The sequence below is a fragment of the Chiloscyllium plagiosum genome, chromosome 12, assembly GCF_004010195.1.
Source record: "Chiloscyllium plagiosum isolate BGI_BamShark_2017 chromosome 12, ASM401019v2, whole genome shotgun sequence".
In the NCBI taxonomy this organism is placed as follows: domain Eukaryota; kingdom Metazoa; phylum Chordata; class Chondrichthyes; order Orectolobiformes; family Hemiscylliidae; genus Chiloscyllium; species Chiloscyllium plagiosum.
In genome coordinates, this window is record NC_057721.1 from 52,749,989 (window position 1) to 52,775,490 (window position 25,502).

At 36.7% G+C, this 25,502-nt stretch overlaps 2 protein-coding genes across 4 annotated transcripts in view; one reads left to right on the forward strand and one right to left on the reverse strand.

The window, feature by feature from the left end:
- The window catches only part of cblb (Cbl proto-oncogene B, E3 ubiquitin protein ligase), a 214,138-nt gene extending 202,379 nt beyond the window's left edge, over positions 1 to 11,759 (forward strand). For 2 of the 3 annotated variants that reach the window (XM_043701076.1, XM_043701074.1), the window contains exons 15-17: positions 558 to 701; positions 8,555 to 8,668; positions 9,821 to 11,759. In XM_043701076.1, the coding sequence (XP_043557011.1) occupies positions 558 to 701; positions 8,555 to 8,668; positions 9,821 to 10,101 (539 nt within the window). In that variant the 3' untranslated portion in view covers positions 10,102 to 11,759. The remainder of the gene's footprint in view (positions 1 to 557; positions 702 to 8,554; positions 8,669 to 9,820) is intronic. The other variant, XM_043701075.1, reaches the window with a different exon arrangement.
- Positions 11,760 to 16,591: 4,832 nt separating this feature from the next.
- Positions 16,592 to 25,502, reverse strand: part of LOC122555262 (CD166 antigen-like) — a 311,111-nt gene continuing 302,200 nt past the window's right edge. The window contains exons 15-16 of the mRNA XM_043701077.1: positions 22,298 to 22,419; positions 16,592 to 19,424 (exon numbers count right to left, since the gene is read on the reverse strand). Coding sequence (XP_043557012.1) covers positions 22,317 to 22,419 — 103 coding nt within the window. The 3' untranslated portion in view covers positions 16,592 to 19,424; positions 22,298 to 22,316. The remainder of the gene's footprint in view (positions 19,425 to 22,297; positions 22,420 to 25,502) is intronic.

Here is a 25,502-nt window from a genome sequence, read left to right on the forward strand (position 1 = left end):
CTCCTCGAATGCTGCCTGAACTGCTGTGCTCTTCCAGCACCACTAATCCAGAAATCTGGTTTCCAGCATCTGCAGTCATTGTTTTTACCTCTACCCCTCTCATACCTCTTTTGACTAAAAAAAACCCCAAAGCTATTTACTCTGCTTTCAATGGAGCATGTACCTCAGCACCAGGTTGACAACACCTCTCCAAGTGAAACAGGACAGAACAAATCCCTCTAAAAGGCACATTTCATCACAGTCGAGATAGAAGATTATGCTTAGAAATTTATGTCTCGCCTGCAACCTGGTTGCAATGGGACCCTTCTCCATTTTTCTTAGCAGAGTTTCATTTCTACTATTGTGTTGTAAGAAGCCAGTTACTTTTGCGTTCTGTGGAAAATCAGCAGCTGTGGTTGTTGAATGCTACAGTTACTGCTAACTATTAATCTCCAATTTTTCCATGCTGGATTTTGAATTTGAGGTTGTTCTTAAATACCTTGTCGAGTGATTTAAGTCTGTATGTCAATGCGAATCCTTATCGTTTGTCTTAAACTTGTGTATGTTTTTGCCCACAGATTGTGATAATGCACTTGACAGCATCCCTCTGTCATTGCCTCCACCCCCACCTCCTGTACGGGTTAACCTCCCAGATCTGCCCAGATCTTCTGGCTCAGGCAGCAGACCTACATCTGGGCATGGTCCATTCCAGTTTAGTGCAGGTAATCCAATTTTTCTTATATAGGTTATGTTAAGAGTTGTGTAAAGTAGATTACAGGTGAGATACAGATTACAGATTTACAGATATTGTTCAAATATACTAAAAACAGTCATGGTGTTTCATTAGTTTATTGAGATATACAGCAGACTACTAGCAAGTGATTTCTTTTAAATGACATTTCAAGTTTGTCTAGTCCACTTTAAACATGTTTAATATAGTAAACTGCTACGGTGTTGCACAGAGTAAGTGAACATAACACAGTTATCAAAGAAAACTTTGAGAGTTGGAGATAATCCGACCAGAGTGTAACAGATGTAACATCTTAAAGTGTTGCATTCTGTCTTTATCTTTCCATTATCAAGCTTTATGTCCACATTTGTAATGAAAGCAGGTTACATAAACGTGTACTGCTTCAGTTATACCTGAACCAGGGGTGACACTGCATTGCCGCCAGGAAGGGGAGGGTGCAGTATCATTTCACAAGTTTAGTCAGCTAGTTTTACTTTAAATGTGAATTAGGAATCGTTTATTGAAGGTGCTAACAGTAAATATGTAAATATTAAGAATTTTAATATATCATATATGTACTGGATACTTGTATACACTTTTATATTTTCTCTTGCCCTGACTCCCCTATGTGTCATTTATTGTACACTTCAGTTTCCATATCTGCTTCTGCTGGATTGACCAGAGCTGTTTGAGAGATAGCTGGGGATTCCCAGTAGGGCTGACTGGCATGATGAGCTTGAGCACATTTCATTAGTTTAGAGTGTGAATTCAAATCTGGTATTATTTAGTGCTGTACCTTTTTGGGTCTGCAAGTATTGCAATCTTGCTGTGTTAGATAACATTTGGTAAAATTGTATTTCTTGTTGTTTTGAGAAGCAGTCACACTAAATTAATTTGTATATTTTGGAGCTAAGATCATTCAAAAACAATCAAGCCTTGCAAACTCTCCTCCATTTCTTTAAGCCATGGTAATTTAAACCAGGTTCCATTTTTATAGAAAAAATGTAGAAGAAAGTTATTTATAAACTTTTGCAGACCTATAGTTGTGTTACAATACATTGCTCAACCTGTATCAGACATCCTATTCAGTTTGCAACTTCTGCTTGAAAGCTTTTTTTTTAAAATTAATAGTACGTTGAAGTTTGATGCTGTCTTTAGCATTTTGAGTTAACATTTCAGTGGTCTCTTCCTTAGACTTTTCTACTTTCTTGAATGTATCTGTATTCTGTAAAATGGCTAGCACTCGAATGTGTCCATTCACTTTAGCCTACTTTTCTTCATGCATCATTATTGCCCTTTTTAAATTTTTAAACAAATGGTCTTGGGCCCACTCCTTTTCCCTCAAACCAAATGTAAAATTCAATCATGTTATGGTTAATGCTTCTTAGGGCAGGCTTCGCAATAAAATTATTCATTCATCCTATCTGATTGCACGGTACCATGGCTGTTTGGCTTCAGAACATGTTGTTCTAAGAATTTATCCCAAAAGCATTTTTAAAAATCCTCATCGAAACTAACTTCACCCATCTGACTTCTCTGGTCTATATGAAGATTAAAATCTTCCCTTTCTGATAAGCTCCCATCATTTTTCCTTTATGCTCTATTTACTATAATATTATTGTTAGGAGGCCTTTACTAATCGTCATCTCTACTTAAACTATTCCCACATCCTGATTTCCTGAACTTAGGAGGTTTCTATTAGACTAAAGTAAAACAAAAAAAAACTGCAGATGCTGGAGATCTGAAAAAAAACAAGAATAGCTGCTGAAACTCAGCAGCTTGGGCAGCATCTGTGGAAACAAAGCAGAGTTAATGTTTCAAGTCTCGTGACTATCAGACCTGTTAGCAGCTTGGAAAAAGTGATATTTATGCTGAAGAGAGGAGGTGTTTTGGGGTGGGGAGGGGGATATGAGTGGATGGGTGGAGATATGGATTCCAGAGAGATGGAGAAAGATATGAAAAGGACAGGTAAACAAGGAGATTATAGCCAGCAGGCTAGGACTGAAAAACGATGAATAATGACCCTAAGTGATTATAAGAGCTAACAGTAGGAGAGAATGGGTGAGTTGTACTCAAAGCAACCCATATACTGTAAAGTGATAGGCTGAGGAGTAAGTGCAAATGGGTAACTGTCATTCTTCTTAAACTAACAGAACCATCCCTCCATCTTTTCCTAGCTTCCAGACCTTCCCAAAAGTATAGTTCCCTTCAAGATTTAGGTCCGAGTCCACAGAATCATGCAGCCAAGTTTCTGTAATGGATGCCAGATCGTACTTATTTATTTCTAATTCCCCTCTCCGTTCATTCTACATGCATTTAACTACCAAGTCTTTAGTTTTATCTGTTTTATTTATGTAACTTATAGTCTTATCTGTTGGTTTTCTGTTTATATTTGTACTCTCTCTTCCTGAGAGAGTCTGTTTATCATTTTCTATATTAATGTCTTTTCTTTTGGCCTCAGCTCTATTATTTGATTTACCATATGCCCCTAAATGTGATCCCTTGCACCCACCCATTTAAAATCCTCTCTACTTTGCTAGTTATGTGGCTTGCAAGAACACTGGCCCCTGCATGATTCAGGTAGAGATCATTCCATTACTACAGATTCCACTTAGCCCAGAACTGGTGCTAGTGTTCCTTGAAACAGAACCAACTTCCCATACTTCTAAGTCCTAGAGCATGCATCCATCTTTCTAATCTGATTTGTTTTATACCAATTTGGTTTAGGTAATAATCTAGAGATTATGACCCTCATGGTTCTACTTAATTTGGCACCTTGCTTCTCATACTAACTTTGCAGAAACTCCTCTTTTGGTCCTGCTTATGTTGTTAGTACCTACATGAACGAAAATGAATATGCTGTTCAACTACACATTCCTTTTTAGTTCTAAGCAGTTGTTCCACAAGCTGGAATCAACAGGCAACTCGGTGGTCTCTTGCTGCAGAAAACAGTGTCAAACACTCTGACTATACTGTCTCCCAAGACCACTACATTCCTTTTTCTCTCCAATCCCCAACCCCAGCCCTTGCTTTAATGGGTTCCTGTGCCATGGTGCCTTGACCATTTAGTTTAGCCCCCTGTCATCCAGATGGGCAGAAAAATCCTCTTACTACTTGAACAATTGCAAATGCTGAGCTTCTTGCCCTCTGGGTCCCCTTACCTGTCTCACTTGCAGTCCCAATTATTTAACACAATAAGACAGGACCTGGCCAAAGCAGACATGGAGCAGCCACTTGTAGGAAAATCTACATCAGGGCATTGGGAGTATCTCACATTGGACTTGCACCATCACTATTGACAATGTGTTCTATAAAGGTGACGAGTGGGACCAAAATGTCCAAAGAACCTGGGTTGTTGAGAATGTCCAGGATTGGATAAGAAAGAAGTGGAAGCTTATTGTAAGTTGAAAATCACACAACACCAGGTTATAGTCCAATAGGTTTAATTGGAAGCACACTAGCTTTCGGAGCGACACTCTTTCATCAGGTGATAGTGGAGGGCTCGATCGTAACACAGAATTTATAGCAAAAATTTGCAGTGTGATGTAACTGAAAATATACATTAAAAAATTGATTGTCTGTTAAGCCTTTCATCTGTTAGAATACAGTGATAGTTTCACTTCTTTCATGTGTAAATCACAAAACCTTTTTTTTAAAAGTTTCATTCTCTGGTTAGCTGTTAACAATAGTGATCGCTAGACAATATGTTGAAGGTGTTAGCCCCCTGGATTGATTCTAATCTAAAAAGTGAGATAACAGAATTTTACATAAATTCATGCAGTTTTTGAACTCCGTGTTCTACATGAATGTATGCAGTTTTTGAGCAAAGTGCAATGTAACTCTGCAAGTACAAATTCACCCCACAAAATATGTGTGTGCATGTGGGTCTTTGTCTGTCTGTGTGTGTGTGTCTGTCTGGGGTGGAGGTTGTGAGTGTGAGAAAGTGTGTATGTGTGTGTATAGTGAGTGCAGAATGTCTAAAGTCTGTGAGGGGGTGCATGTGGGAGTGTGTGTCTCCAAATCAAGCTTATTGTAGACATCAAGGGCTCAAAACATCAGAAGCCTTATGGGTGTGCAGAAAGTGCAGAGCTTGTTTACAAAAGAAATTAGGAAATCCAAGAGGCAATATGTAAAAATGTGGTGAGTAAAATAAAGGATAATCCAAAGCCATTTTACAAGTTATATTAAGGGCAAGATAACCAAGGAATGAGTGGGGCCCATGAGAGACCTATGTGTGGAGCTGGAAGATGTGGGTGAGGTTTTAAAGGAGTACTGCATCAGTATTCATGATAGAAAAGAATGATGTGGGGATAGAAGTCAGGGAAGAGGACTCTGATGTAATTGAACAATTAAGGTTGAGAGGGATACAATATTATATTATCAGTGTTGGCGCGCTAACAGTTACATACATCTCACCTGGGCCTTGAGATGTATCCCATGGTTTTAATGGGAGCAAGGGATAAAAGTGCAGGGGCTTTGAAATTAATCCTTAAATTTTCTTTGGTCACAGGAGAAGTACCAGGGTATTGGAGAGACAGGTATTTTGGTATCATTATTGAAGAAGGATCATATAATCCTTACAGTGCAGATAGAGGCCGTTCTGCCTATCAAGTCTGCAGTGACCCTCTAAAGGGAAACCAGAATTGAGTGCAGTATTCTAAAAGTGGCCTCATCAATGTCCTATACAGTTGCAACATTATGTCCCAATTCCTGTACTTAGTGCACTGACCAATGAAGGCAAGCATACCAATAATTGTCAGTGCCCCTGCAATTTCTGCTTTTACTCCTTTCAGAATCCTTGAAGCATCTCATCTGGTCTAAGTTCCTCATCAACTTGGAAGGATCAACAGTCTATTCAAAATTTCTATTCTGAACTTTCTAGTGATAAGTTCCTTTCACTGACACTATAGCCTGGGAAGCATCTCCTTCTCTGGTAAAGATTGATGCAAAGTGCTCATTTAACAGCTCAGCCATGCCCTTAACTCTAAGACTAAATCTCCTTTTTCATCTCTAATTGTAATTTTTTACATTTATATGCCTGTGGAAGACTTTGGGAAAACTTTTTTTTTATATGTTGGCTGCCAGCCTTTTCTCATAATTGCTTATTTGTTTTTTTGCCTTCTCTTTGAATCTTCTGTATCTCAATTATATTATCAACGAAATGCCTATCTTAAGCACATTTTTCTTCTTTATCTTAATTTCTACCCTCTTTGTCATTGAGGGAGCTCTGGATTTGTTCATCCGACTTTCCCATTTGATGGAATATGCCACAACATAACTTGAACTATCTCTTCTATGAAGGTTCAGTTACCGTTTTTCACCCATCAACCTCTCGTCCTGTCTGTCCAACCTAGCTTTATCTTGTCCAATGGAATCCATTTTTCTTACTCGAGGTTGACTAATGCCATTTTCCACCATCATCCTGAAACTTATAATGCAATGTTCATGATCTCCTAGTTTATCCCCCACTGACACTTGATCCACTTGAATCATTTCATTTCCAAGAACCAGGTTCAGCAGTGCATCCTTAGTTGTTGGACTGGAAGCATATTGCTTATTAAGAAAGTGAATTGAATGTAATAATTTACCATCACAGGAACTGAATACAAAAGTAGGAAGGTTATACTTCAGGGCACTGATGAGACTGTTCCTGACATGCAGTGTATGGTATTGGTCTCCGTCTTTAGGGAAATATGAAAATGCATTACAATCTGCTCAGGGATAGTTTAATAGACTAATATAAGTCAAACTGCTATTCCACAGAAGAAAGGATTGGTTGGGCTAGGCTGTATCTGGTGGATTTTAGAAATGTAAGAGGTGACTTATTGAAACACCAGATCCTGATGGATCTTGACAGGTAGGATGTGGAGAGGATGTTTCACCTTATGGGGGATAACCTGCCATCCTCTGCTGTCTATTTCCTAACCAATTCTCAAACCATTGTAGTATGTTGCCCCCAATCTCATGCATTCTCATTTTATTTATCTACCTGTTGTGTACCTACAAGTAACATGCTCAATAAGCTCTTACAGGTTTGTCAAATATTACTTTTCTTTCATAAATCCACATTGATTCTGCCTGATTTTACCATTATTTACTTAAGTGTCCAGTTATCACATTGTAATAGATTCTAATATTTTTCTTACTACAGATGATAAAACTAACTGGTCTATAGTTCCCCATTCCCCTCCTTCCTTCTTAAATACTGAGATTACAATTGCTGTTCTTTAGTTTGTGCGAAACGTGTCGGAATCTATAGAATTTTGAAAGATAGCCACCAATGCATCAAATTAATTCTATAGCTTCACTCTGAGGGGTAAAACTCATCTTGTTCTATCCAGTTATAATCTATCTCTAATAGCAATAGCTTTCAGTTCTTCGGTTTTACAAGTCCCTTGGTTGCCTAATAGTTTTGTGTGATTTTGTGTAATCTCTTCCATGAAAAGACACAAAAAAGTAATTATTTAGTTTCTGTGCCATTTCCCTTCTCCTGTCTGCATCTATTTTGGAACCACATTTGTTCTAGCCAATCTTCTTGTTTTTCATGTGTCTAAATGTTTCTTGATGTTTTGCATTCATGTTTTCTCTCTCTATCAGTTTCTCAGTTCTCCAATGCTAGATCCTAACTTGCTCCCAACCCTCAGGCTTGCCACTTCTTCTGGAATCTTTAAAACCCTCTTTCTCTAATGTACTGTAATTTTAACTGGTTAGACACAGTTAATTTGTGCCTAAGGGGAATGTATATTTGTAGTGCTACTTTAAATGCTAACCATTGATCGTTCAGTTGCAAATCTTTTGTCTATTTTGTTACTCAACCATGCCCAACGTACTACTGTTCACTTTTTCAGAGTTAAAACCCTAGTTTCAGCTATGTCACATTTAAACTTAATGTATATTTTAGTGAATAATGATCACTATTACCCAGAATTCTTTGTAACATTGTTGTTAGTTGTGTAGTAATAAATATAAAATAGCCCAACTGCTAGTTGATTTTCAATGTAATGCTCCAGAAACCCAACTTGTAATCTTTTTCTTTATGGAGAATGGAAAATGTCAGAATCAGCAGGATAGCATTGGCAAAGTTAATAGAGTACTTTGTCAATAGGTGAAACAGAGTCCTCATGAAATTTGCTGTTCCATAGTTCATAGTTAAATTCACTACCAAGTAATAAAAGATGGATGTTTGACTTCCATAGATAGTCTCACACTCAAGTTTTCCATTATTTTCTCTCTGTCAAAAAGTAATATGTTGGAGCCCAGGAATTGATCACTTAAATCAGTCCAACTCTCCAGTTGCAGGCCAGAGGAAGAAGCTATAGTATTTGAGGTTTTGTTCGTTAAGTAGAAATGTTAAAACTCTGTCTGTCTGTATGCTAAAGGATTATTCAAAAAGAAAAGTTTTCCTGATGTCCTCATTTGGAACTTCAAAAACCAAATTGAAAACAGATAACTGGTATCTCTATATCCTATGTAAAATGGTTACTTTGCTTGTCCACATAATAACTCACTTTGCGTAATGCATTTTACATACAACATTTTGGGACATGTCCGGAATACAGTCAGTTCTTCAATAATGTATTGGTTGTTTTCTTGTACAACCCCGTGTTATAGAAAAATTGAGCTTTAGAAACAGTGCTTAAAGTGTTGGCGTTGTAATCACATTACAGCCAATACATATTTTAAAAGTTTGCACTTTAGAAACAGTGTTGCTAATTCGTCAATCATGTTACAGCAAATAGCATTGACAAAATGAGTGTTATAACAGAATGACCTGTGTGTGGTAAAGTGCTCAGTATAAATTGAAAAAGAATTAGGAGGAATTACTTCAACACTTTTTTTGAATAGATTCTGTCTTTGACCCAGCAAGTTTTCCAGTACCTCCAGCTAGAAGGATGGTTGAAGATCATCAGAAATCCAACAGGATGTCACAAGAATACGACCAACTTCCATCATTGGCAGGTATGAGATGGAAAACCTGAACTGAAGAAACCAAGTATAACTGGAACCAAATAGTCTGTTGGGCACAGATAATCTTTTTAATCTTGAATATGAGATGAATTATTCAGATATGTGATAATGATATTATTGTGGTCACTCTGAGACTAGGAAGTGACCTTACAGAAGCTTATAAAATCATGAGGGGCATAGATAGGGTGAATAGCCAAGATTTTTTCCCCCAGGGTGGGAGAGTCCAAAAATAGAGGGCATAGGTTTAAGGTGAGAGGGGAAAAGATTTAAAAGGGACCTAATGGGCAACCTTTTCTTGTAGAAGGTGATCTGTGTACAGAATGAGCTGCCAGAAGAAGTAGTGGAGATTGGTACAATTACAACAGAAGGCATCTGGATGGGTATAAGAATAGGAAGGGTTCAGAGGGAAAAAGGACAAGTGCGCTGGCAAGTGGGACTAGATTACTTTAGGATACCTGGTTGGCAGGAACAAGTTAGACCAAAGAGTCTCTTTCCATGCTGTACAACTCTATGCAAGTCCACACACATTCTAGTTATGGTATTGACTTTGATTCACTTTCCAGTATACTTTTGGCTTGATGAACTTGCGTGTTGAAAAGGATGTAACTACATAGATTTTCTTTGAGAGGTATAATATCTTTAAGTTGACAAAACTTCTACTATTAAAACCAGGTTGGCTGATTTAATAAGCTACAAAATTTTGTTTACTGAGGAATTACAATTGACGTTTGCACATGCCTCTCTGTATTGTAATTTGCCAATGATGTGCCAAAGTTTTATTTAGGCTGTGAATTATTGAAGTTATACAAAAAAAAAGTCATGCATGTTAGGTTAATTTTTAACAAATTGATGCACTACTTGGGCATTTTGTTACTAAAATTCGCTAACAACAAACTAAAGTGATAATGATCCAGTAAAGAGGAATCTCGATTATCCGGCATTCGATTATCTGAATATCAGATTATCTGGCAAGTTCACATAGTCCCGATGCTTGGCTAAACTATGTTATCTGGCATTCAATTAACCAAATGAAATACTCCCCGCCCGTGTCCTTCGGATAATCGAGGTTCCTCTGCTTTACAGTTTTCACTTGTCATTGTGTCTTTGGACTTTAGTCTTTCATTGCATTATTTTCTATTTCAGATAGTTCACAAGCTCCAGCCAGACCACCTAAACCACTCCCCCGCAGGACTGCACCTGATAGTTACCACAAGAAAAGTAATGTTCAAGAGCCAACGTCTTTGCACAGTAGCCAAGCAGGAGAAAATGTGGATGCTAAAATTGCAAAACTGATGGGAGAAGGCTACTCCTTTGAAGATGTAAAACGGGCCCTTGCAATAGCGAACAATAATGTGGAGATGGCACAAAGTATTCTCAGAGAATTTGCCTGCTTTCCTCCTATTTCACCACGCCTCAATCCATAGCAAGGAGCTGTTCATCTGCAAGTGAAAAGTATCCGAATTTCTGAGGAGCATTGAATTTTAAAGTAGCATACAACTGGTGGATCAATTGCGTGTTGACTGACTACAGTCTCTTTCAGTGGGTTTCTTGAGAAAGTTTCTGGTAGGAGATAGAGAATGATGCTTATGTATTTTTACTAGCCATAACGTAAAGAATCAGGGTTCAACTGAGAAGAAGAAAGTTTACTGTCCTTGAATTTCACTCCTGTGAATTGCTTGAGATCTCTGCTGCTTACCGCTATCAAAAGATTTTTGAAAGTCAACTTTGTTTAAGTGGATATATGGTCTTATTGGTCTCAGAATTTTTACATGTGGACTCTGGGATCGGTCAGCCTTGTTGCAGCATTCCTTTCATGTCATCTGCACTGATGGGGACACACTGCCAGTTTTGACCTCTCCACCCTCATCATTTAATCTAGACACAGACTAAAATAATTCTTTCTGAAGATGCTTTCATTTGCTGCATTTCAGTCTATCAACAGGTGCAAAAAGCATGTGGCCTTCACTACTGAATATTTTCTGAGATAAAAATGAAATTTCCTTATTAAAAAACTCATTTCTGAATGTGCAGTTACATATATTTGTTTATGTATAGCCTTTCAAGGTAATTTTTGACTGTAACCTTGGCAGGTTTCCATTGTGCACAGCCTTCAGCATTTTAAAAATAATTTCTATTCCACTTATGTCTTATGATCCAGCTACTTTCATTCATGTTGTGTTGACAGAACAAAATTGATTTAGTTTCTAGTTAATGCAACAAAAAATGCTGACTGACTTTTGTGAATTGTGACATAGTTGGATCAATTTTAAAATAGTTTATAATGCTGGATGTAGGGAAGCAGAAGCATCAGAGACAGCACACAGCATTTATACACTGATTATGGCCAACTGAATGTAAAACTGCCTCCATTTGATTATGTGCCAACATTTTAATAGAACGGTGTAGCAGGATAAGAACATCAACTTTGCTATTTGTGAGCATGGAGTAAAACAAATACCATTATTACTGATGTCATGAATGACAGCGCCCTTTTGTTTGGAAAGAGTAAGTGTCTTCAGTTTTCAAGTCTGGTCTCACTGTGTTAGAACCAGTGTCAGCCGATTATTCAGTCCGGTGAAAGGATTAGTTTTGCACTGTTAACGTTGTGCCGAAAGACTGTGAAATAGCAAATAGTCTTTGCCAATTCATGAAGTATCTACTCCTTTCTTCACATTGGTAATGGATCTTATTTGCTTTACTTAATAATGGGATAATAAATTAACTTGGTTTTGTTTATGTCTGTTCTCTAGGTTACATTGATGAAGGGTTCATTGGTTCAACTTTGTCTTGTGTCACCATAAATTCTGGTGAAACAAAACTCAGGGCAAATATCCATCATTATGTAAATTATGACTATCTTTTGTAACCTAAGTTCAGTCAGTACCTTTGTAGGTTTGCTTCATAGCTTTGAAGCTGAGTAATTCATACTAGTTGAAATCTGACTTCAGCTGTTTACTTCGAGCAGTTTTATGGTCATCTAAACTCGAGACCGAAAGCATTAAAGCTCACCACCATTTAAATCACTGACTGTATTATGTATAACATTGTGGCTATTAAATGAATATATCTTTCATAAATTGCAGTAACAGGTTTATGGTAGTTTCTTTATCTGTGTCTCCGTTGGTACTGTCCTGTATATTTCACTATCAACTGTGGCATGTACAAAATGTGTCTTATGCTATTATACTACCATCTTTTGGTCTGTCTGTACAATAGCATGAGTAAATTACATTCTATTAGTGGATCTCTAAAGAATTAATTTTGAGGGAATGGGAGTTAGTAAAAATATTTTTAATGCATTTTTTTATTTTTACTGTTTGAGTATCTAAATGCACTCTATTTATTCCAATTAAAAAATTGAGCTATATTTAGTAGGGGAGTGGGGTGTAATTTTGACTTTGCTGTAAAATTGGGTAAATAATGCAGCAGTGATTTCCATTTCCAGTCAATATCATTGTTTTACACAGTTCAGATTTAAAATAGCCTTAGTTACTGATATTTTTCGTGTTACCTGTGAAACTGGGGTCAGTTGTAGATGGGGCTTGAAATGTTTGGTCTTCAGTTTGTTCCCTCAATCTGCATCAAAATAATACCTCTGTTGTCAATGACAATCTGAGTTCCGAGGAAGGGTCTCTGGACCTGAAACATTAACTCTGAATTCTCTCCACAGTTGCTGCAGTCCTGCTGAGTTTTTTCAGCAATGTTTTTGTTTCTGATTTCCAGCATCCGCAGTTCGTGATTTTTACCTCTATCAGTGTAATGGGTGTATTGCTGCTTTCCCTTAAAAGTTACTGAAAATGTTAAGTATTTTTTGATTTTTTTGCAGTTTTACAGTCCATTTTCAGAATAATGCTGTTACTCATTATCAATGTCATGTTAAAGTGTACTTTTTAAAAAAATATTCAGACTGAAAAATAATTTGTCAGTTTTAATAACTTGCTCTGCACAGTGGAAATTTACATATTTTGGGATGGATGTCTGTGTATTTTAGATTTGCAGAAAAGCTATCAACAGTTATTAGAACTTAGATTTTGAAATCAGTTTCAGTAATGGCCTTTGCCTTGCCAAATGATTTCCCTTAGTTAACTGTGAATTACATTCTTGTGCTGGGTATATTCAGATTTTGGTTCAATCTCAATTTAGCTTTATATTTTTGCACCAGTTGGCTTGTCTTATTTAGTTTCCTTATGTCTTTGAGTGCAAATGTCTTTGAGACAACGTCTTTGATAGCTATAATGTCCATTAATGGTAAAATTGAAAGGCTTTTGTCTTGCAGTACCCATAATCGTATGTGTATTATTCATGGTCTATATTTATGCATAAAATCTGAACTAGGAAAGCTTAAGGTCAGTGACTTTTTTTGAGTATTTAGAGGCCATTGTTATATTTCATAGGACTCTTGACATTATAGGACCTTGTATATTTTAATAGATAAAACCTGTGAAAAATGTATAGACCTATAGCAACTAATTATACTGCAGGTGAAATAAAAAGAGAAAGCACTCGAGAAATACAGTAGATCTGGCATCATCTATAGAGTGAGAAACAGAGTTAATGTTTCAAAACAAGTGGAGAAGACTCAAAATACGTATTATTTCTTTATACACGGATGGTGCTAGACCTGCTGAGTTTCTCCAGCATCCCCTGTATATTTCTTTAATCCTACAGGTGATATTGAGCTGTTCTGAGCCTGGAGAAATTTAACAACCTTAGTTTTTCAACTTACATATGCACCTCCTGTTTTTCCATGTAACCATTTGTAGTGCTGTTGAATGGCAGTTTTATGGTGTGATGTGTTGACAATGAGTCTGTCTCTGAGCTGAACAGTAACTCTTCACCCACCTGAGATGATGCAGTGCACTGCTAAGGAAGCCTCTTCATTCTGTTGGTTGAGTTCATTGGAAATCAGGTACGACCTGAGGACTCTTATATAATAAACTATTTTTCATTTAGGTTTATTTTCATATTAAGGCAGTGTTTCATTGAAAAGGATGCCCTTTTATTATTTGTCTAACACATGGCAAAATAGTAATATGTAATTAATTTATACAGTGTTCCATATTCTTTGATCCCTTTTTGAATTCTGAGTTTTCAATAACCTTTTAAATATTTTAACTGTTCTTGTAAAATATTTTATTAAATTAGTATTAACAAATAAATTGTCCATTTCTTTTTAACATTTTTATTGTTGGAGTGAAATATTATTTTCTTTCAAAAGTTTCTAGATACCAGCATCTTGTAGTACACAAGAGGACTGGATTTGTCATTTTGAACTGCAATCACAAAATCTTTTTAACACTAAACAGGATCACTGGTATATAATCACCAACTGACTTTGCTTGATTAAATTATGATTTTGCAAATTTTAATTATTAGTAATAACATTCTAATATTTTCAAAAATAGTTGATCTGCCTACAGTTAGTTACCTGCATTTTGAACAGAGGCATCACAAGAGTAGTTTATGGTGGATTTACATTGAAGTATTATACTTCATTACTTACAAGTTGATTAGCACAGTATCCTTTTATCATTTACAACAGAATATGTCCTACTTTCTTTCCTCTGAGCATTTGTTCACTGGAATATTGAATGTTCAAGACTTAACTGAATATTTGTGATAATTTACTCATACCTGATATAATTACTTGTTACGAATGGCCAATGGAAGTCAACCCTTCTTGAGCGAAAACAAAATGGCTGTAGAATGTCAACGTAAGTCTCTAAATTAGCTACATAAAGTTTACTGGCACCATTGTTTTCTTGTGGATTTTAGCTGTGTTACGGTTGCTATATTATGATGGGATGTTGCATGTACATCTGTTTTCACCAGTTGGAAGTCTGTGGCTGAGGGACATAGACTAAAATTTAGAGTGACATTAGGAAACACTTTGGACTGCTTCTGCAAATGACAGTTGATGATAGATTATTTCTTAAAATAATAGATTTTAGCAAACCAAAGTTATTCAGGGAATTTAGGGAGTCTTAGCTGAGCCAGCATGGAATTTGGGTAATTTGATTTATCCAGTAAACTTATGGTCTATTCAGATTGGGCTAATTCTGTGGGAACTAATAGAAACTGAGGTATCGGTGGTGGAAGAGCTAAATAGAATGAGGGTATCTGTAAATCATGACCACTATAACTTGAGCCCAGGAAACTTCAAGGAAGATTTAAAAGGCTGTGAATTATACATTTTCTTTGTTGCTTTGCTTGCACTAGTCCTCATGCAGATGAGTACATGGCTGGGGTCTATCTGAATTCTGCATTCTCAGAAACTTAAGCAAGCAAGAGTTTATAAATTTGTTAGACATTACTGTTGAACAATGCTATTTAAACTTGCCTTGTCTTGAAACTAACCTACAAAAGTATAACTTTCTCCAATGCAGTCTGTCTGTCATTAACCATTAAACTGCACAATAAATAAAGCTATGGGAAAACATTTTCTAATTGCAGAAAAAAAAGGCTCTCTATGAACTTGTTGGTTGACTTATACATTAATAAACAAAGATAAGCAGTGAATTGGCATAGCATACTGTTTAGTTTATCCCATTCTACTCATTACCATGCACAAACAGGTCACCTTCATTCTTGTTTTAAAGAATCTGTTGGCTTTGCACATTAAATTCAAATTGAACTCACTACAAAAAGTTGTGGCTTGCATTTGTGAAAAGGTCAATTATTTTAATTTGAGCTAGAGTAGTTGGCTGGCACTGCAATAACAACAGAAAGGAAACTAATGAAGTTGTTGAGTCTCATTCTCACATGTAATTTAAAAATAAATCTCCAAGGAAGGCATTAAATATTATAGTTTGGCTGTTGTTATTTCACCATCTATATGTATTGGTTTCTTTCGTTTATAAAGTTTAAAATCTTATTAATTGAAGAAATACACTGACTTCTATGGTTCTAACATTGCATGCCACTAGATGGCCCACTCTAACAAGGTACAAGCCATTATGTTATACAGATGATCAATAAAAAGCAAAGAAAATGCCTCAGAAATGAAAAATACAGCTGTAAGCGTTTAGTTAATAGTGGCAAAAAAATTAATTCTATCAAAGGTCAACTTTAATTTCAAAGTAAGGGAGAGATATGAATGATTATAATTGGTTACTAAGAGGCATGTATTGTTACCAACTTTTATAAATGAACATTGTGAAAAAGCAAAACATAAATCTTCACTAATGCAGTCCTGGACTACTTCAGTTTGCCATTTATTTAAAATTCCTGATTTCTGTTGTGAAGTGGTGACCAAGTTACTGGTTTTGTAAGTGGGATTAAAAAAATGTATGTCCTGTCACATAACTAGAGAATGCTGGAGAAACTCAGCAGGTTTGGTAGTATCTGTGGAGAGAAATAGTGTGACAGTTTTGATTTAGGTATGACTTCTTCAGAACTTCTTTCTATCAATCATTCATGAGCTGTGGTATAATCTGCTTTTCAATATCTAGCTCTTTAAACAGTAAGACACAGGAGCAGAAATTAGGCCATTCAGTCTCATTGAATCATTGATAAGTTTCTCAACCCCATTCTCCTTTTTTCTGTGGCAATAATGCCATGCTTTGGTAACTTTTCTGGGGAAAAAAAAATGTTAATAGTAATGATAAACCTACCTACTAACTAGATAGTGGGAATTCTTGTTCTATTTTAAATTCTGTCCTTAGTGTAAACACTAAAGTTCAGATATCAGCTTTAGCTTCCTCAAGACTTCAATCCAATAGGTTTGGCACAGTTATCCAAAATTTAGAATCTTTGACTAACAGTAATTCAGAATTTAGTTTGCAGCTGATGTAATCTTGGGAGCACTCTGTACCCCACCTCTCCTGTGTGTTCAAAGCACATTGAACCTGAACAGGCTGAGAAGCAGAATTTTGATTATTTCTTACCACTAAATAAATAATTCACTGTAGACTGTTTGAAGCTTCAAAACATTTATTTTTTTTAGCAAACTGGAAAGATTAAAGATTATGAATTGTTTTTGTACAGAGAATCAGGCAAACTAATCTGGGTCACTGCCATGTGATGACTGAATAAGTTAAATCCAGTTTTTACAATGGGATCAATATTGATATTTGTATAGTTCCATCTATCTTTCCATGCAACTGCCAATCTTTGCTAATGTCTAAGTGAGGCTATGATGATCTGTAGGATTAGAGAGCATTATTATTTACTTTTGTGTATTTGAGATTCAGTTGTTGAGGAATAACAAGTCTTTGCAAAACCATTAAGTCCACGTACTATGCTTCACCTCCATAACAGAAAACGTCGAAATGTCATTTTAAATGACCCAAATTTAGTTAACTGCCTGTACTGCTAACATACAAGTGATATGTAAATATTCTGGCAGGTTTAGTGAATTTCCAGGGGTTCACAACCTCCGAATGTGTTACAAACATCTAGTGCATATATTTGGAAAACCTAATGAAATAAGGGGCATCACAGAAATGGAGATTGTAGTTTGCAAAGAAAAGAGTAGCCCATGTATCAGGTCACCACAAAAATTAAGTGAGTAGATTCCTCAAACGTGCACAATTTTAGCATATTTATCTCACAAACATCTTGTGTATTCAAAATCATCCCACAATGTCTAGACATTTATGGCAAATTAAATATCGATCAATAATTAGCTTCAACTTTGAAAATGAAAAATTAAAAGAAAAAATTAACCTGGTGAAATCCATGTGGGAATCCAGTCAGTGTGCATCAACATTGTAAAAGCATTCTTTGATGCTACATGTAACAGAGTTGACTTTTGCTCAGTCTAAATAATATACAAATATTATAATCCAAATTGCTGATTTGCTCTGCAAAACTCTTCAAGAGTTTGTAAACAAAATAGTTTGATTCCTATTTATCATTTATTTTTGGTTTCTAATACTTTTCAAAATTTTTTGGATACCAACTGCTCTCTCACACTCATTTAAGGATGTTATCTATGGATGCCTCATTTAAGATCATACAAAAAGATGCAATTATAAACATACATTACTTCCTCCTTAATTCCAGTATTATTGAGGAACAACAGATGAAAATGTAAGAGTGTACTTTCTTTTTAAAACCAACATATTGAGAGCATGCATCACTATAAAAACCAACATGTTCCAGCAAATTTCAATTTGCTATCAAAGAGTGCTTTAAGCAGTGCAACTAGTTGGTGAAACTAGCAGCAAGGATTAATAAAATGTAAATCTATGTGAGCAATTATAAGGGACAGTGGAACCTTCATTATCTGTGAAAAAATCTTTTGACCATCCATCAGAATATTTGGAGGATAAAGCTTTGTATGATGTAACTTTTTTATCTCCCAAAAATCCTAAGTTCAATTGCCTCCCATTATAAATGCTGCTATACAGAATGACTGAATTAAATGGGCTGAAATGTCAATTTTGTCAAGTGTTCTCATGCTGTTGTCCCACACTTGCCTCATTAACTACCTATGCCACCCCTCTGTTGCTCCTCACATCAGAGTAGCCCAGTTCTACCATGTGCACTCTCTCTCTCTAGAAGAGCTCATCAAAGCCAAGATTTTTCAACCTAGACCTACATCCCTGCTACCCATGTCATCTTTTAAAGACAGTTGTGTGCCTAGCTGAGGACCTTTAATCCATGGTTGTGCAACCTTGACATTTGTCGCAGATGTTTCAGATACATGTAACTCTGCTTCACTTTGCAGATAAGAACCTATTTGATAAATGATACAGAGGAAAGATGTCCTCTTCCCCAAGACCAGCAGTGGATGCCTCACTATTAGACCTTTCAAGCCTGATCTAAGGTGGTCATCTGGGTCAATGAGATCTCAGCAACAAAACTCAAGGGTCAAAGATCAACTAAGCCAAAACTTAGTTGTATGTTCCAGCATTAAGAAGGGTCTCAGTGGACTTGTATTACAATTCTCCCCAATTTCTTACCAAAGCCCACATCGTCCAGGACCCCATAAGATTCAACTCAATATATTTTACTTCCTTTCCTTTCAAGGCAACTGCTGTAACGTGGGTCTAAAACTAAAAGTCATATCTGGGATTTTCTCCATCGTGGAAGATAACGGAAGTTCCACTGAAGTCTAACAATGGTTTAACATCAACTCAGCCAATGAAATCTTTGCTTTGTACCAACTCTTACTAACCAGAATTGCCATGGAAATTAACCTGAAGCTAATATTTAAAAAAAATACATTTGCAGTATGATCCACATTAACCCATAAACCATTGCCATAAGGAAATGGCACATGAAAGTATTCACCACCCCCTGGAAAATTATATTAACATTTAAAGCAAACACATCAGTGCAGATATTCAAAACAATGAAACACTTCTTAAAATATCTTAACCCCTCATTTGTTACACTGGGGCACTTTATTATTCCTTAAAGGACTGAGTCCCTTAATTGAGAGTAATATCTTGGTCACCTCTTCTAATATTAGTCATGTGCTGTATGTGTTGAATCCAATGAAAAGTTACTGCATATTTGCGTTATCAGTGTGAGGAGATAATTTCCCCTTATGTACAACTGCTCAAGTAAAATGCTGTTTCAGCCCACAAAGATTAACAAACAATGTGTTTCATTAAAAATATTTGGATATTCAGCTGAAGATATCTGTATTTCCGTATCTTAGGAGATAAGGCATTGCCAGCGGTGGAGAAGCATGGCAATTTCAAGTCGCTGTTGATTTCAGCATATCTTACAATTCATTATTTCAATGTCAATCACGTCCTTGGCCAATCTGTATCTGAGTAGATGTTTTGTATCCCTATTTAAAAAAAAAGAAAAAACACACATCATTAAATTGGAAAGCATCTTATTTGGTATTCACTTGGAGTATTGTGTCCTGGCATGCGCAGTTAGTTTGCCCTTTTTTCTTCATTCGTCTGCTTGTACCATAACAGCCATTTAAAATCTAGGACCTTAATGAACAAGGGAATAAAAGATCTAATCCACTTAACCATATGATTGAAAGAATTGTGAAAGAAACAAATAATTGAATAGATGAATTATAGTGTTCAATCAATGACAGGAGAAAGAAAGAAAGGTTCTTATATTTTCTCCTCTCAGTCTAAAGCAAAAGTATGATTTAAAATTAAATTTGAACATCTTAAAAAGTCTCGATTCATTTCCGCATGTAATAAATTCTTAAGTGTTGGAACTGTTGTCTTTCTGAATACTGTATTGATTGGTATTGCTTAACACTTATTGTTACAAGGGTAGTTGCACTGTGAAATTTGAGCTCCACATTACATACAAATCCTCCAAGCTCAAAGAGAATTGGGAAGCTAAGAAAAAGATACAAAAATGTTCAGGAACTGAAATAATTTAAAATCGCCTCAGGGTGGTGTTAATGACCCACCCTTCGTTGTAAGGTCAGAGGTGGAGATGTTCACAAATGCTTGCACAATGTTCAGCACAATTTGAATCTTTGGATATTGAAGCTTTCAATGTTCAAATACGGCAAGAGGCTTTGGCTGATAAGTGGCAACTAACGTATGCACCACACAAGTGTTGGGAATGTCCATCTGAAACAAGAGAAAATCTTAGCCTTTCCCCTTCACATTCAATGGTGTTACCATCACTGAATCCTCCACTAACATCATTCTGGGTGAAACAACTGACTGGAAATATTAATAACAGACAGATCAGAGACTGGGAATTCTGTCGTGAGTAACCTCCTGCCCATGATCTAAAAGGAACAAAGAGTGTGGTGGAATGCTCTCCATTTGCCTGGATGAGTGCAGCTCCAACAACATTCTAAGTTCACCACTGTCCAGAAGAAAGCAGCATACCTGATCGACACATCCCTAACTTTGTACATCAATGATGAAAGGAGCAGATGTCAGTGAGCATCATTTACAGAAACACTGTAGCCACTCAGCAAGGTTTCTTTGACAGTATCTTCAAAACCCCTTCTAGTCACAGCATCTTGTCTTGGGACCACAGCACTGTTCCTTCACTGGTGTGGATTCAAAATCAGGAACTCCCATGCTAACAGTATAGTGGGTGTATCTACAGTATTTGAAAGGAGACAGCTCACCACCTCCTTCTCGAGCAATTGGGAATGGTTAATAAATGGCATATTCTGGAATGAAAAAAAAGAAGCCATTTGGGCAAAGTATATGGTGCAGTAATCTATAACTAGTAGCAAGTCCTAATGGTACCCAACCCACATTGTGTTTTCCTTTCTTGAATTTGCCAGCCAGTTTGAACATGAATGTTGACGTACATTGTGAACATGCACTTACTCTTTCAAGAAGATTTGGAACATTTGAGTAAAGCAGTAGTCTGGACCAATATGTCAGTTATTCTTGTGCAGTTTGAGCCTATAACTCAATAAGTATAATTTATAACTAAGTCATGCAGATCACAAAGTCTGAGGTTTAGTGTATATTGTGTACTGTTTTAGTGAATTTCAACAGATTACACTAAATAGCAACAACTGACCTCAGTCTCCTTGAGACGAAGGGAGAAGAAACAATTAACTGATGTTCTTCCTGTGTTCATTGTTGCAAAGGTACCAGCTGGAAAGCTTACACATGTGGACTTAATAGCAATATTTGGCCCCTCTTCATCTAAGTAATTTATAATCACCCACTGTTTCAGGTTTGCATATGAAATACGGATGCTTGAATAAGGATGTTTAGTTTTCAGCAGTTGTTGGGGTCTTGAAGCTGGATGTGGAAGCTCTTGCTCCTTTCTCTATCGCAGCTAAAAAGCGGAGGTTCTGTTCCTGCTTCAAGAATTGCAAGTGAGATAATCTATCTTCCTGACTTTGCCTTTGCCAAGGGTGTGCTTGAGATAATGAACTACTTATTGACAGTTACAGTAAGTGTTTTGATAGAGTTAGAGTTAAGCCAATTCTTTATTTTTTTGTCTGTATTTAATTATAGCGTCGTGTGTTTGGTCAAATTAGGCTTGAATCAATCGAATTGCACCTGCAACATCTGGCCTTGCCTTTAAAATTAAAATAATAGAGTCCAGGCCATCTCCTTGACATTCTTTCAGTGGATTTGGTCTGGTCTATAACATTAGCAGTCTTTGTTGTGAGGCCAATATTTTTCATGTTCATAGTCAGTACTGCGTTATATCTCTTGTGATGACCAGCACATCAATTCCCTTTATTTTCTTCTGTTGATATTAAAATCACCAGGATTAAGATGACTGCACAAACTGTTTAAAATGAACAATAGATTGCGATGCTATAAATGCAATATTAATACAAAACAACATGCAATTCATAAGTACAAAGTGCAAAATTTCAATACAATATATAAAATCAAACACTTAAGTAATTTTAGGCTTGCCCTTCTCATAACGTTGCTTTGGAAATGCAGAATAATTCCTTTACTACTCACTTTTGTAAATCACACAAATTATTCTATAAGCCACTCATCAAAATAACCTCTCAGTTTTCAGTCATTAAGTCTTGGGATTTGGATGACATCCATAAACCACTTAAACATTAGTGTTCAGGTTTGATGATAATTTTAATGGAGAACTTCAAAATCATCAGTGCTCACCCCTCTATTAGTTTCAGAAAACAATGACACTTTGTGTGTAATAACTGTGATGATAGTTAATATAGAGGTGCAATTATGGTTAATTTATTAGGAGTGGTTTTATCGAGAGCCATACCTGACTTGTTGAGATGTGGTTATACAGCGGAGGAACCTGATGTGTGATTGTTATCTCCCTTATTTATCTTCTTGATCTCATCAGCAGTGCCTCGTTCATTGGTTTTGGTCTTTGATGTTGGGCTATTAGAAAATGAAGTTAAAAACAGAGTCAATCTCAATTTATATTTAAAAGACCCAGTCTTCAGCAAGATAACAAACTTGTTGCAGAAATGCTACCATTATAAGCTCCTATTTCCACATTTGGAATAGGTGAAAGTTTAATACATATTTTAAAATGAGAGATTAAGGTAAAGAGGTACAGTGGTTCAGGGAGGTAACTTCATTGTTTAGAGTTAAAAATCACACAACACCAGGTTATAGTCCAACAGGTTTAATTGGAAGCACTAGCTTTCAGAGCGCCGCTCCTTCATCAGGTGGTTGTCACCTGATGAAGGAGTGATGCTCCGAAAGCTAGTGCTTCCAATTAAACCTGTTGGACTATAACCTGGTGTTGTGTGATTTTTAACTTTGTACACCCCAGTCCAACACCGGCATCTCCAATTCATTGTTTAGGATCTATGTGTTTGAAGACACAACCACCAATTATCAGGCAATTAATATCAGAATTAGAGCAGCACTGCTACATTGCAGAATAGTGGGGCCTGAAGAGTTTGCATGGTGGGGGTGTGGGGGGAGACAAGGGCAGGAGGAGTTTGAAATCAAGGAGAATTTTAAAATCAAGTTGTGGCTTGACTTGGTGCCAATGTGGATCAGAAAGCATACAGATGATGGAGAGATGGGAGCAATTGCAAGTTACAAAATAGACATCAGTTTGGAGGTCCTTAATTTTATCAAACCAGCCAGGAAAGCATTGGAATAATCAAGTCCAAAGGCATGGAAGTGTTTTACCAGTAGATGAGCTGAGACAATGTTAGGTGATGCTACTGAAGTGGAAATAGAGAGTCTTAGTGACAGCACAAATACAAGGTCAGGTCACTTCAAGATCACATTTGATATTTAAGTTGCAAACACATTCATTCATTATCAGACAGTTACCAAGGGATCAGATGCAATTGATAGCTGAGAAACAAAGTTTTAAGGAGGACCAAAACCTAGAGCTTCAGATTTCTCAAAATCTATATTTTTCCTCCTTTTCTCTGTAACCTGGAATACTGTTTCTATTTCAATTATCACAGTAAACCTTGTTGAATGCCTGAATTGAACTGCCTCCACCATATTTCCATGTAATGCATTCCAGACCCATTTCTTCGCACATTTCATTCACTTATTTTCTAAACTGTTATAAACCTGAGTCGTCTTAATCCATTTACAAGTGGGAACACTTCAGTATTCTCAATATTTAATTGAATAGTCCAATCATTGCTGCTCAACATTCAATGTAGACATGCAGGAGGCTGGAAGAATACAGTCAGCCAGGCAGGCAACATCAAAAAGTGGAGATGTCAACGTTCAATGGCATTACCATCACAAAAAGTCCATTATCATATCCTAAGTGTTTACCATTGACCAGAAACTGAACTGGACTAGCCATATAAATACTGTAGCTACAGGACCAGGTCAGAAGCTAGGAATCCTCCAGTAACACTCTGACTCCTGAAAGTCTGTTGATAATCTACAAGGCACAAGTCAGGAGTGTGATAGATTAGTCCCTACTTGCCTGGAATCATGCAGCTTCAATAACTCTCAAGAAGCTTGGCACCATCCAGAACAAAGCCACCCATCTTCATTTACTCCCTCTGCCACCAAAGCAAAATAGTGTATACTATCTACAGAATGCATAGCAGAAATTCACCAAATATCCCAAAAAGCACCTTCCACATCCTCAACCACTTCCATCTAGAAGGTCAAAAGGTAACAGATACATGGGAACACCACCATCTAAGTTCCCCTCCAACCCACTCACCATCCTATACTGACAATATTTCACCGCTCCTCCACTACTTCAACATTCTGGAATTCTTAATAGCACTGTGGGTTTCCCAACACCAAATGGTTCAGGAAGGCAGCTCACCCGCATCTTCCTAAGGGTAATTTGAACAGCATTTTATAAGACATGATCCAAATCCCCTGGCAGCAAGCTGTATTTCCTCTATCACAGAAGAGCAAACAGGCCCAGGAGATACCAGGTAAGAGGATGTTGGGTACATATCTGCCAGATGTATCTTACACCATGATGAGCTGCAGTGAGAATTTGTTTTACAAAAGGACCCTGCAGTAACATTAAAAATATGTTCCATATCTTCGTAGATACTGAGCATACTAATTACTAATAAATATAATGGACCTGTTACCCTCATCACCAAACCACCTTTTTGTGACTTTTCCCTCTGAAGGCACCAACCCCTTTTTTGCCTCCTAGTCACTTCCAATCAGAAGAATTCCAAAGGACACCATCTGTACTTAACTAGAACTGTTAAATAAAGTATCAACCATGAATAAAAATCACAATTATTCAAAAATGAGTGCAGGCCAGAAGATTTTACTGAACACAACATACCCCAAAGGATGACTAAAATATAAATTTAAAGTGCAAGGGAAATATAGATTAAAATATAAAAACAGTGAGGAAGAGTTCTCTAATTTTTTTTAAGTTTACAAAAGTAAGCATGGAGAATTGATAATGGAGAATAAATAGATGGCAGATAAATTGAACAGGAATGTTTCATCAGCCTTCACTATAGAGTTCACAGGTAACATCACAGAACCAGCTATAAATCAGGAAATGTAATGGAGGGAGGAATTCAACAAAAGTACATGTGCCGGGGGTGCTACAGTTTAAAGCAGCAAAACCTGATTGGTTTTGTTTTCCGTATCTGGCCCCATGATAAGCTTCTGACCATATATCCTCACCATCATTAAGGTCACTGATTTCCACCTTCATGATGTTGCCCAACTCAGACCATCAGCTGCATGCTTTTGTAACATTCATCAATTTGAGGGTATCTAAAGCTCAACTATCTGTGTGCTTACTCACGTCAAGTCCCATCAGCTCTGCCACTTGAAAAATTGACTCCCAGTCAAACAACCCTTTAATTTTAAAGTTGTCAGACTTGATTTCATGTCTTTCTACACCATTACCAATCCATGTAATCTCTTGTACTATTACTTATCTCACCTAATTTTGGTCTCTTAAGCATCTCTGACCATTATGCTTTTACCACTGGGCCCCAAACGTTCAGTTGACTAGGTTCTGGAATTCTTAA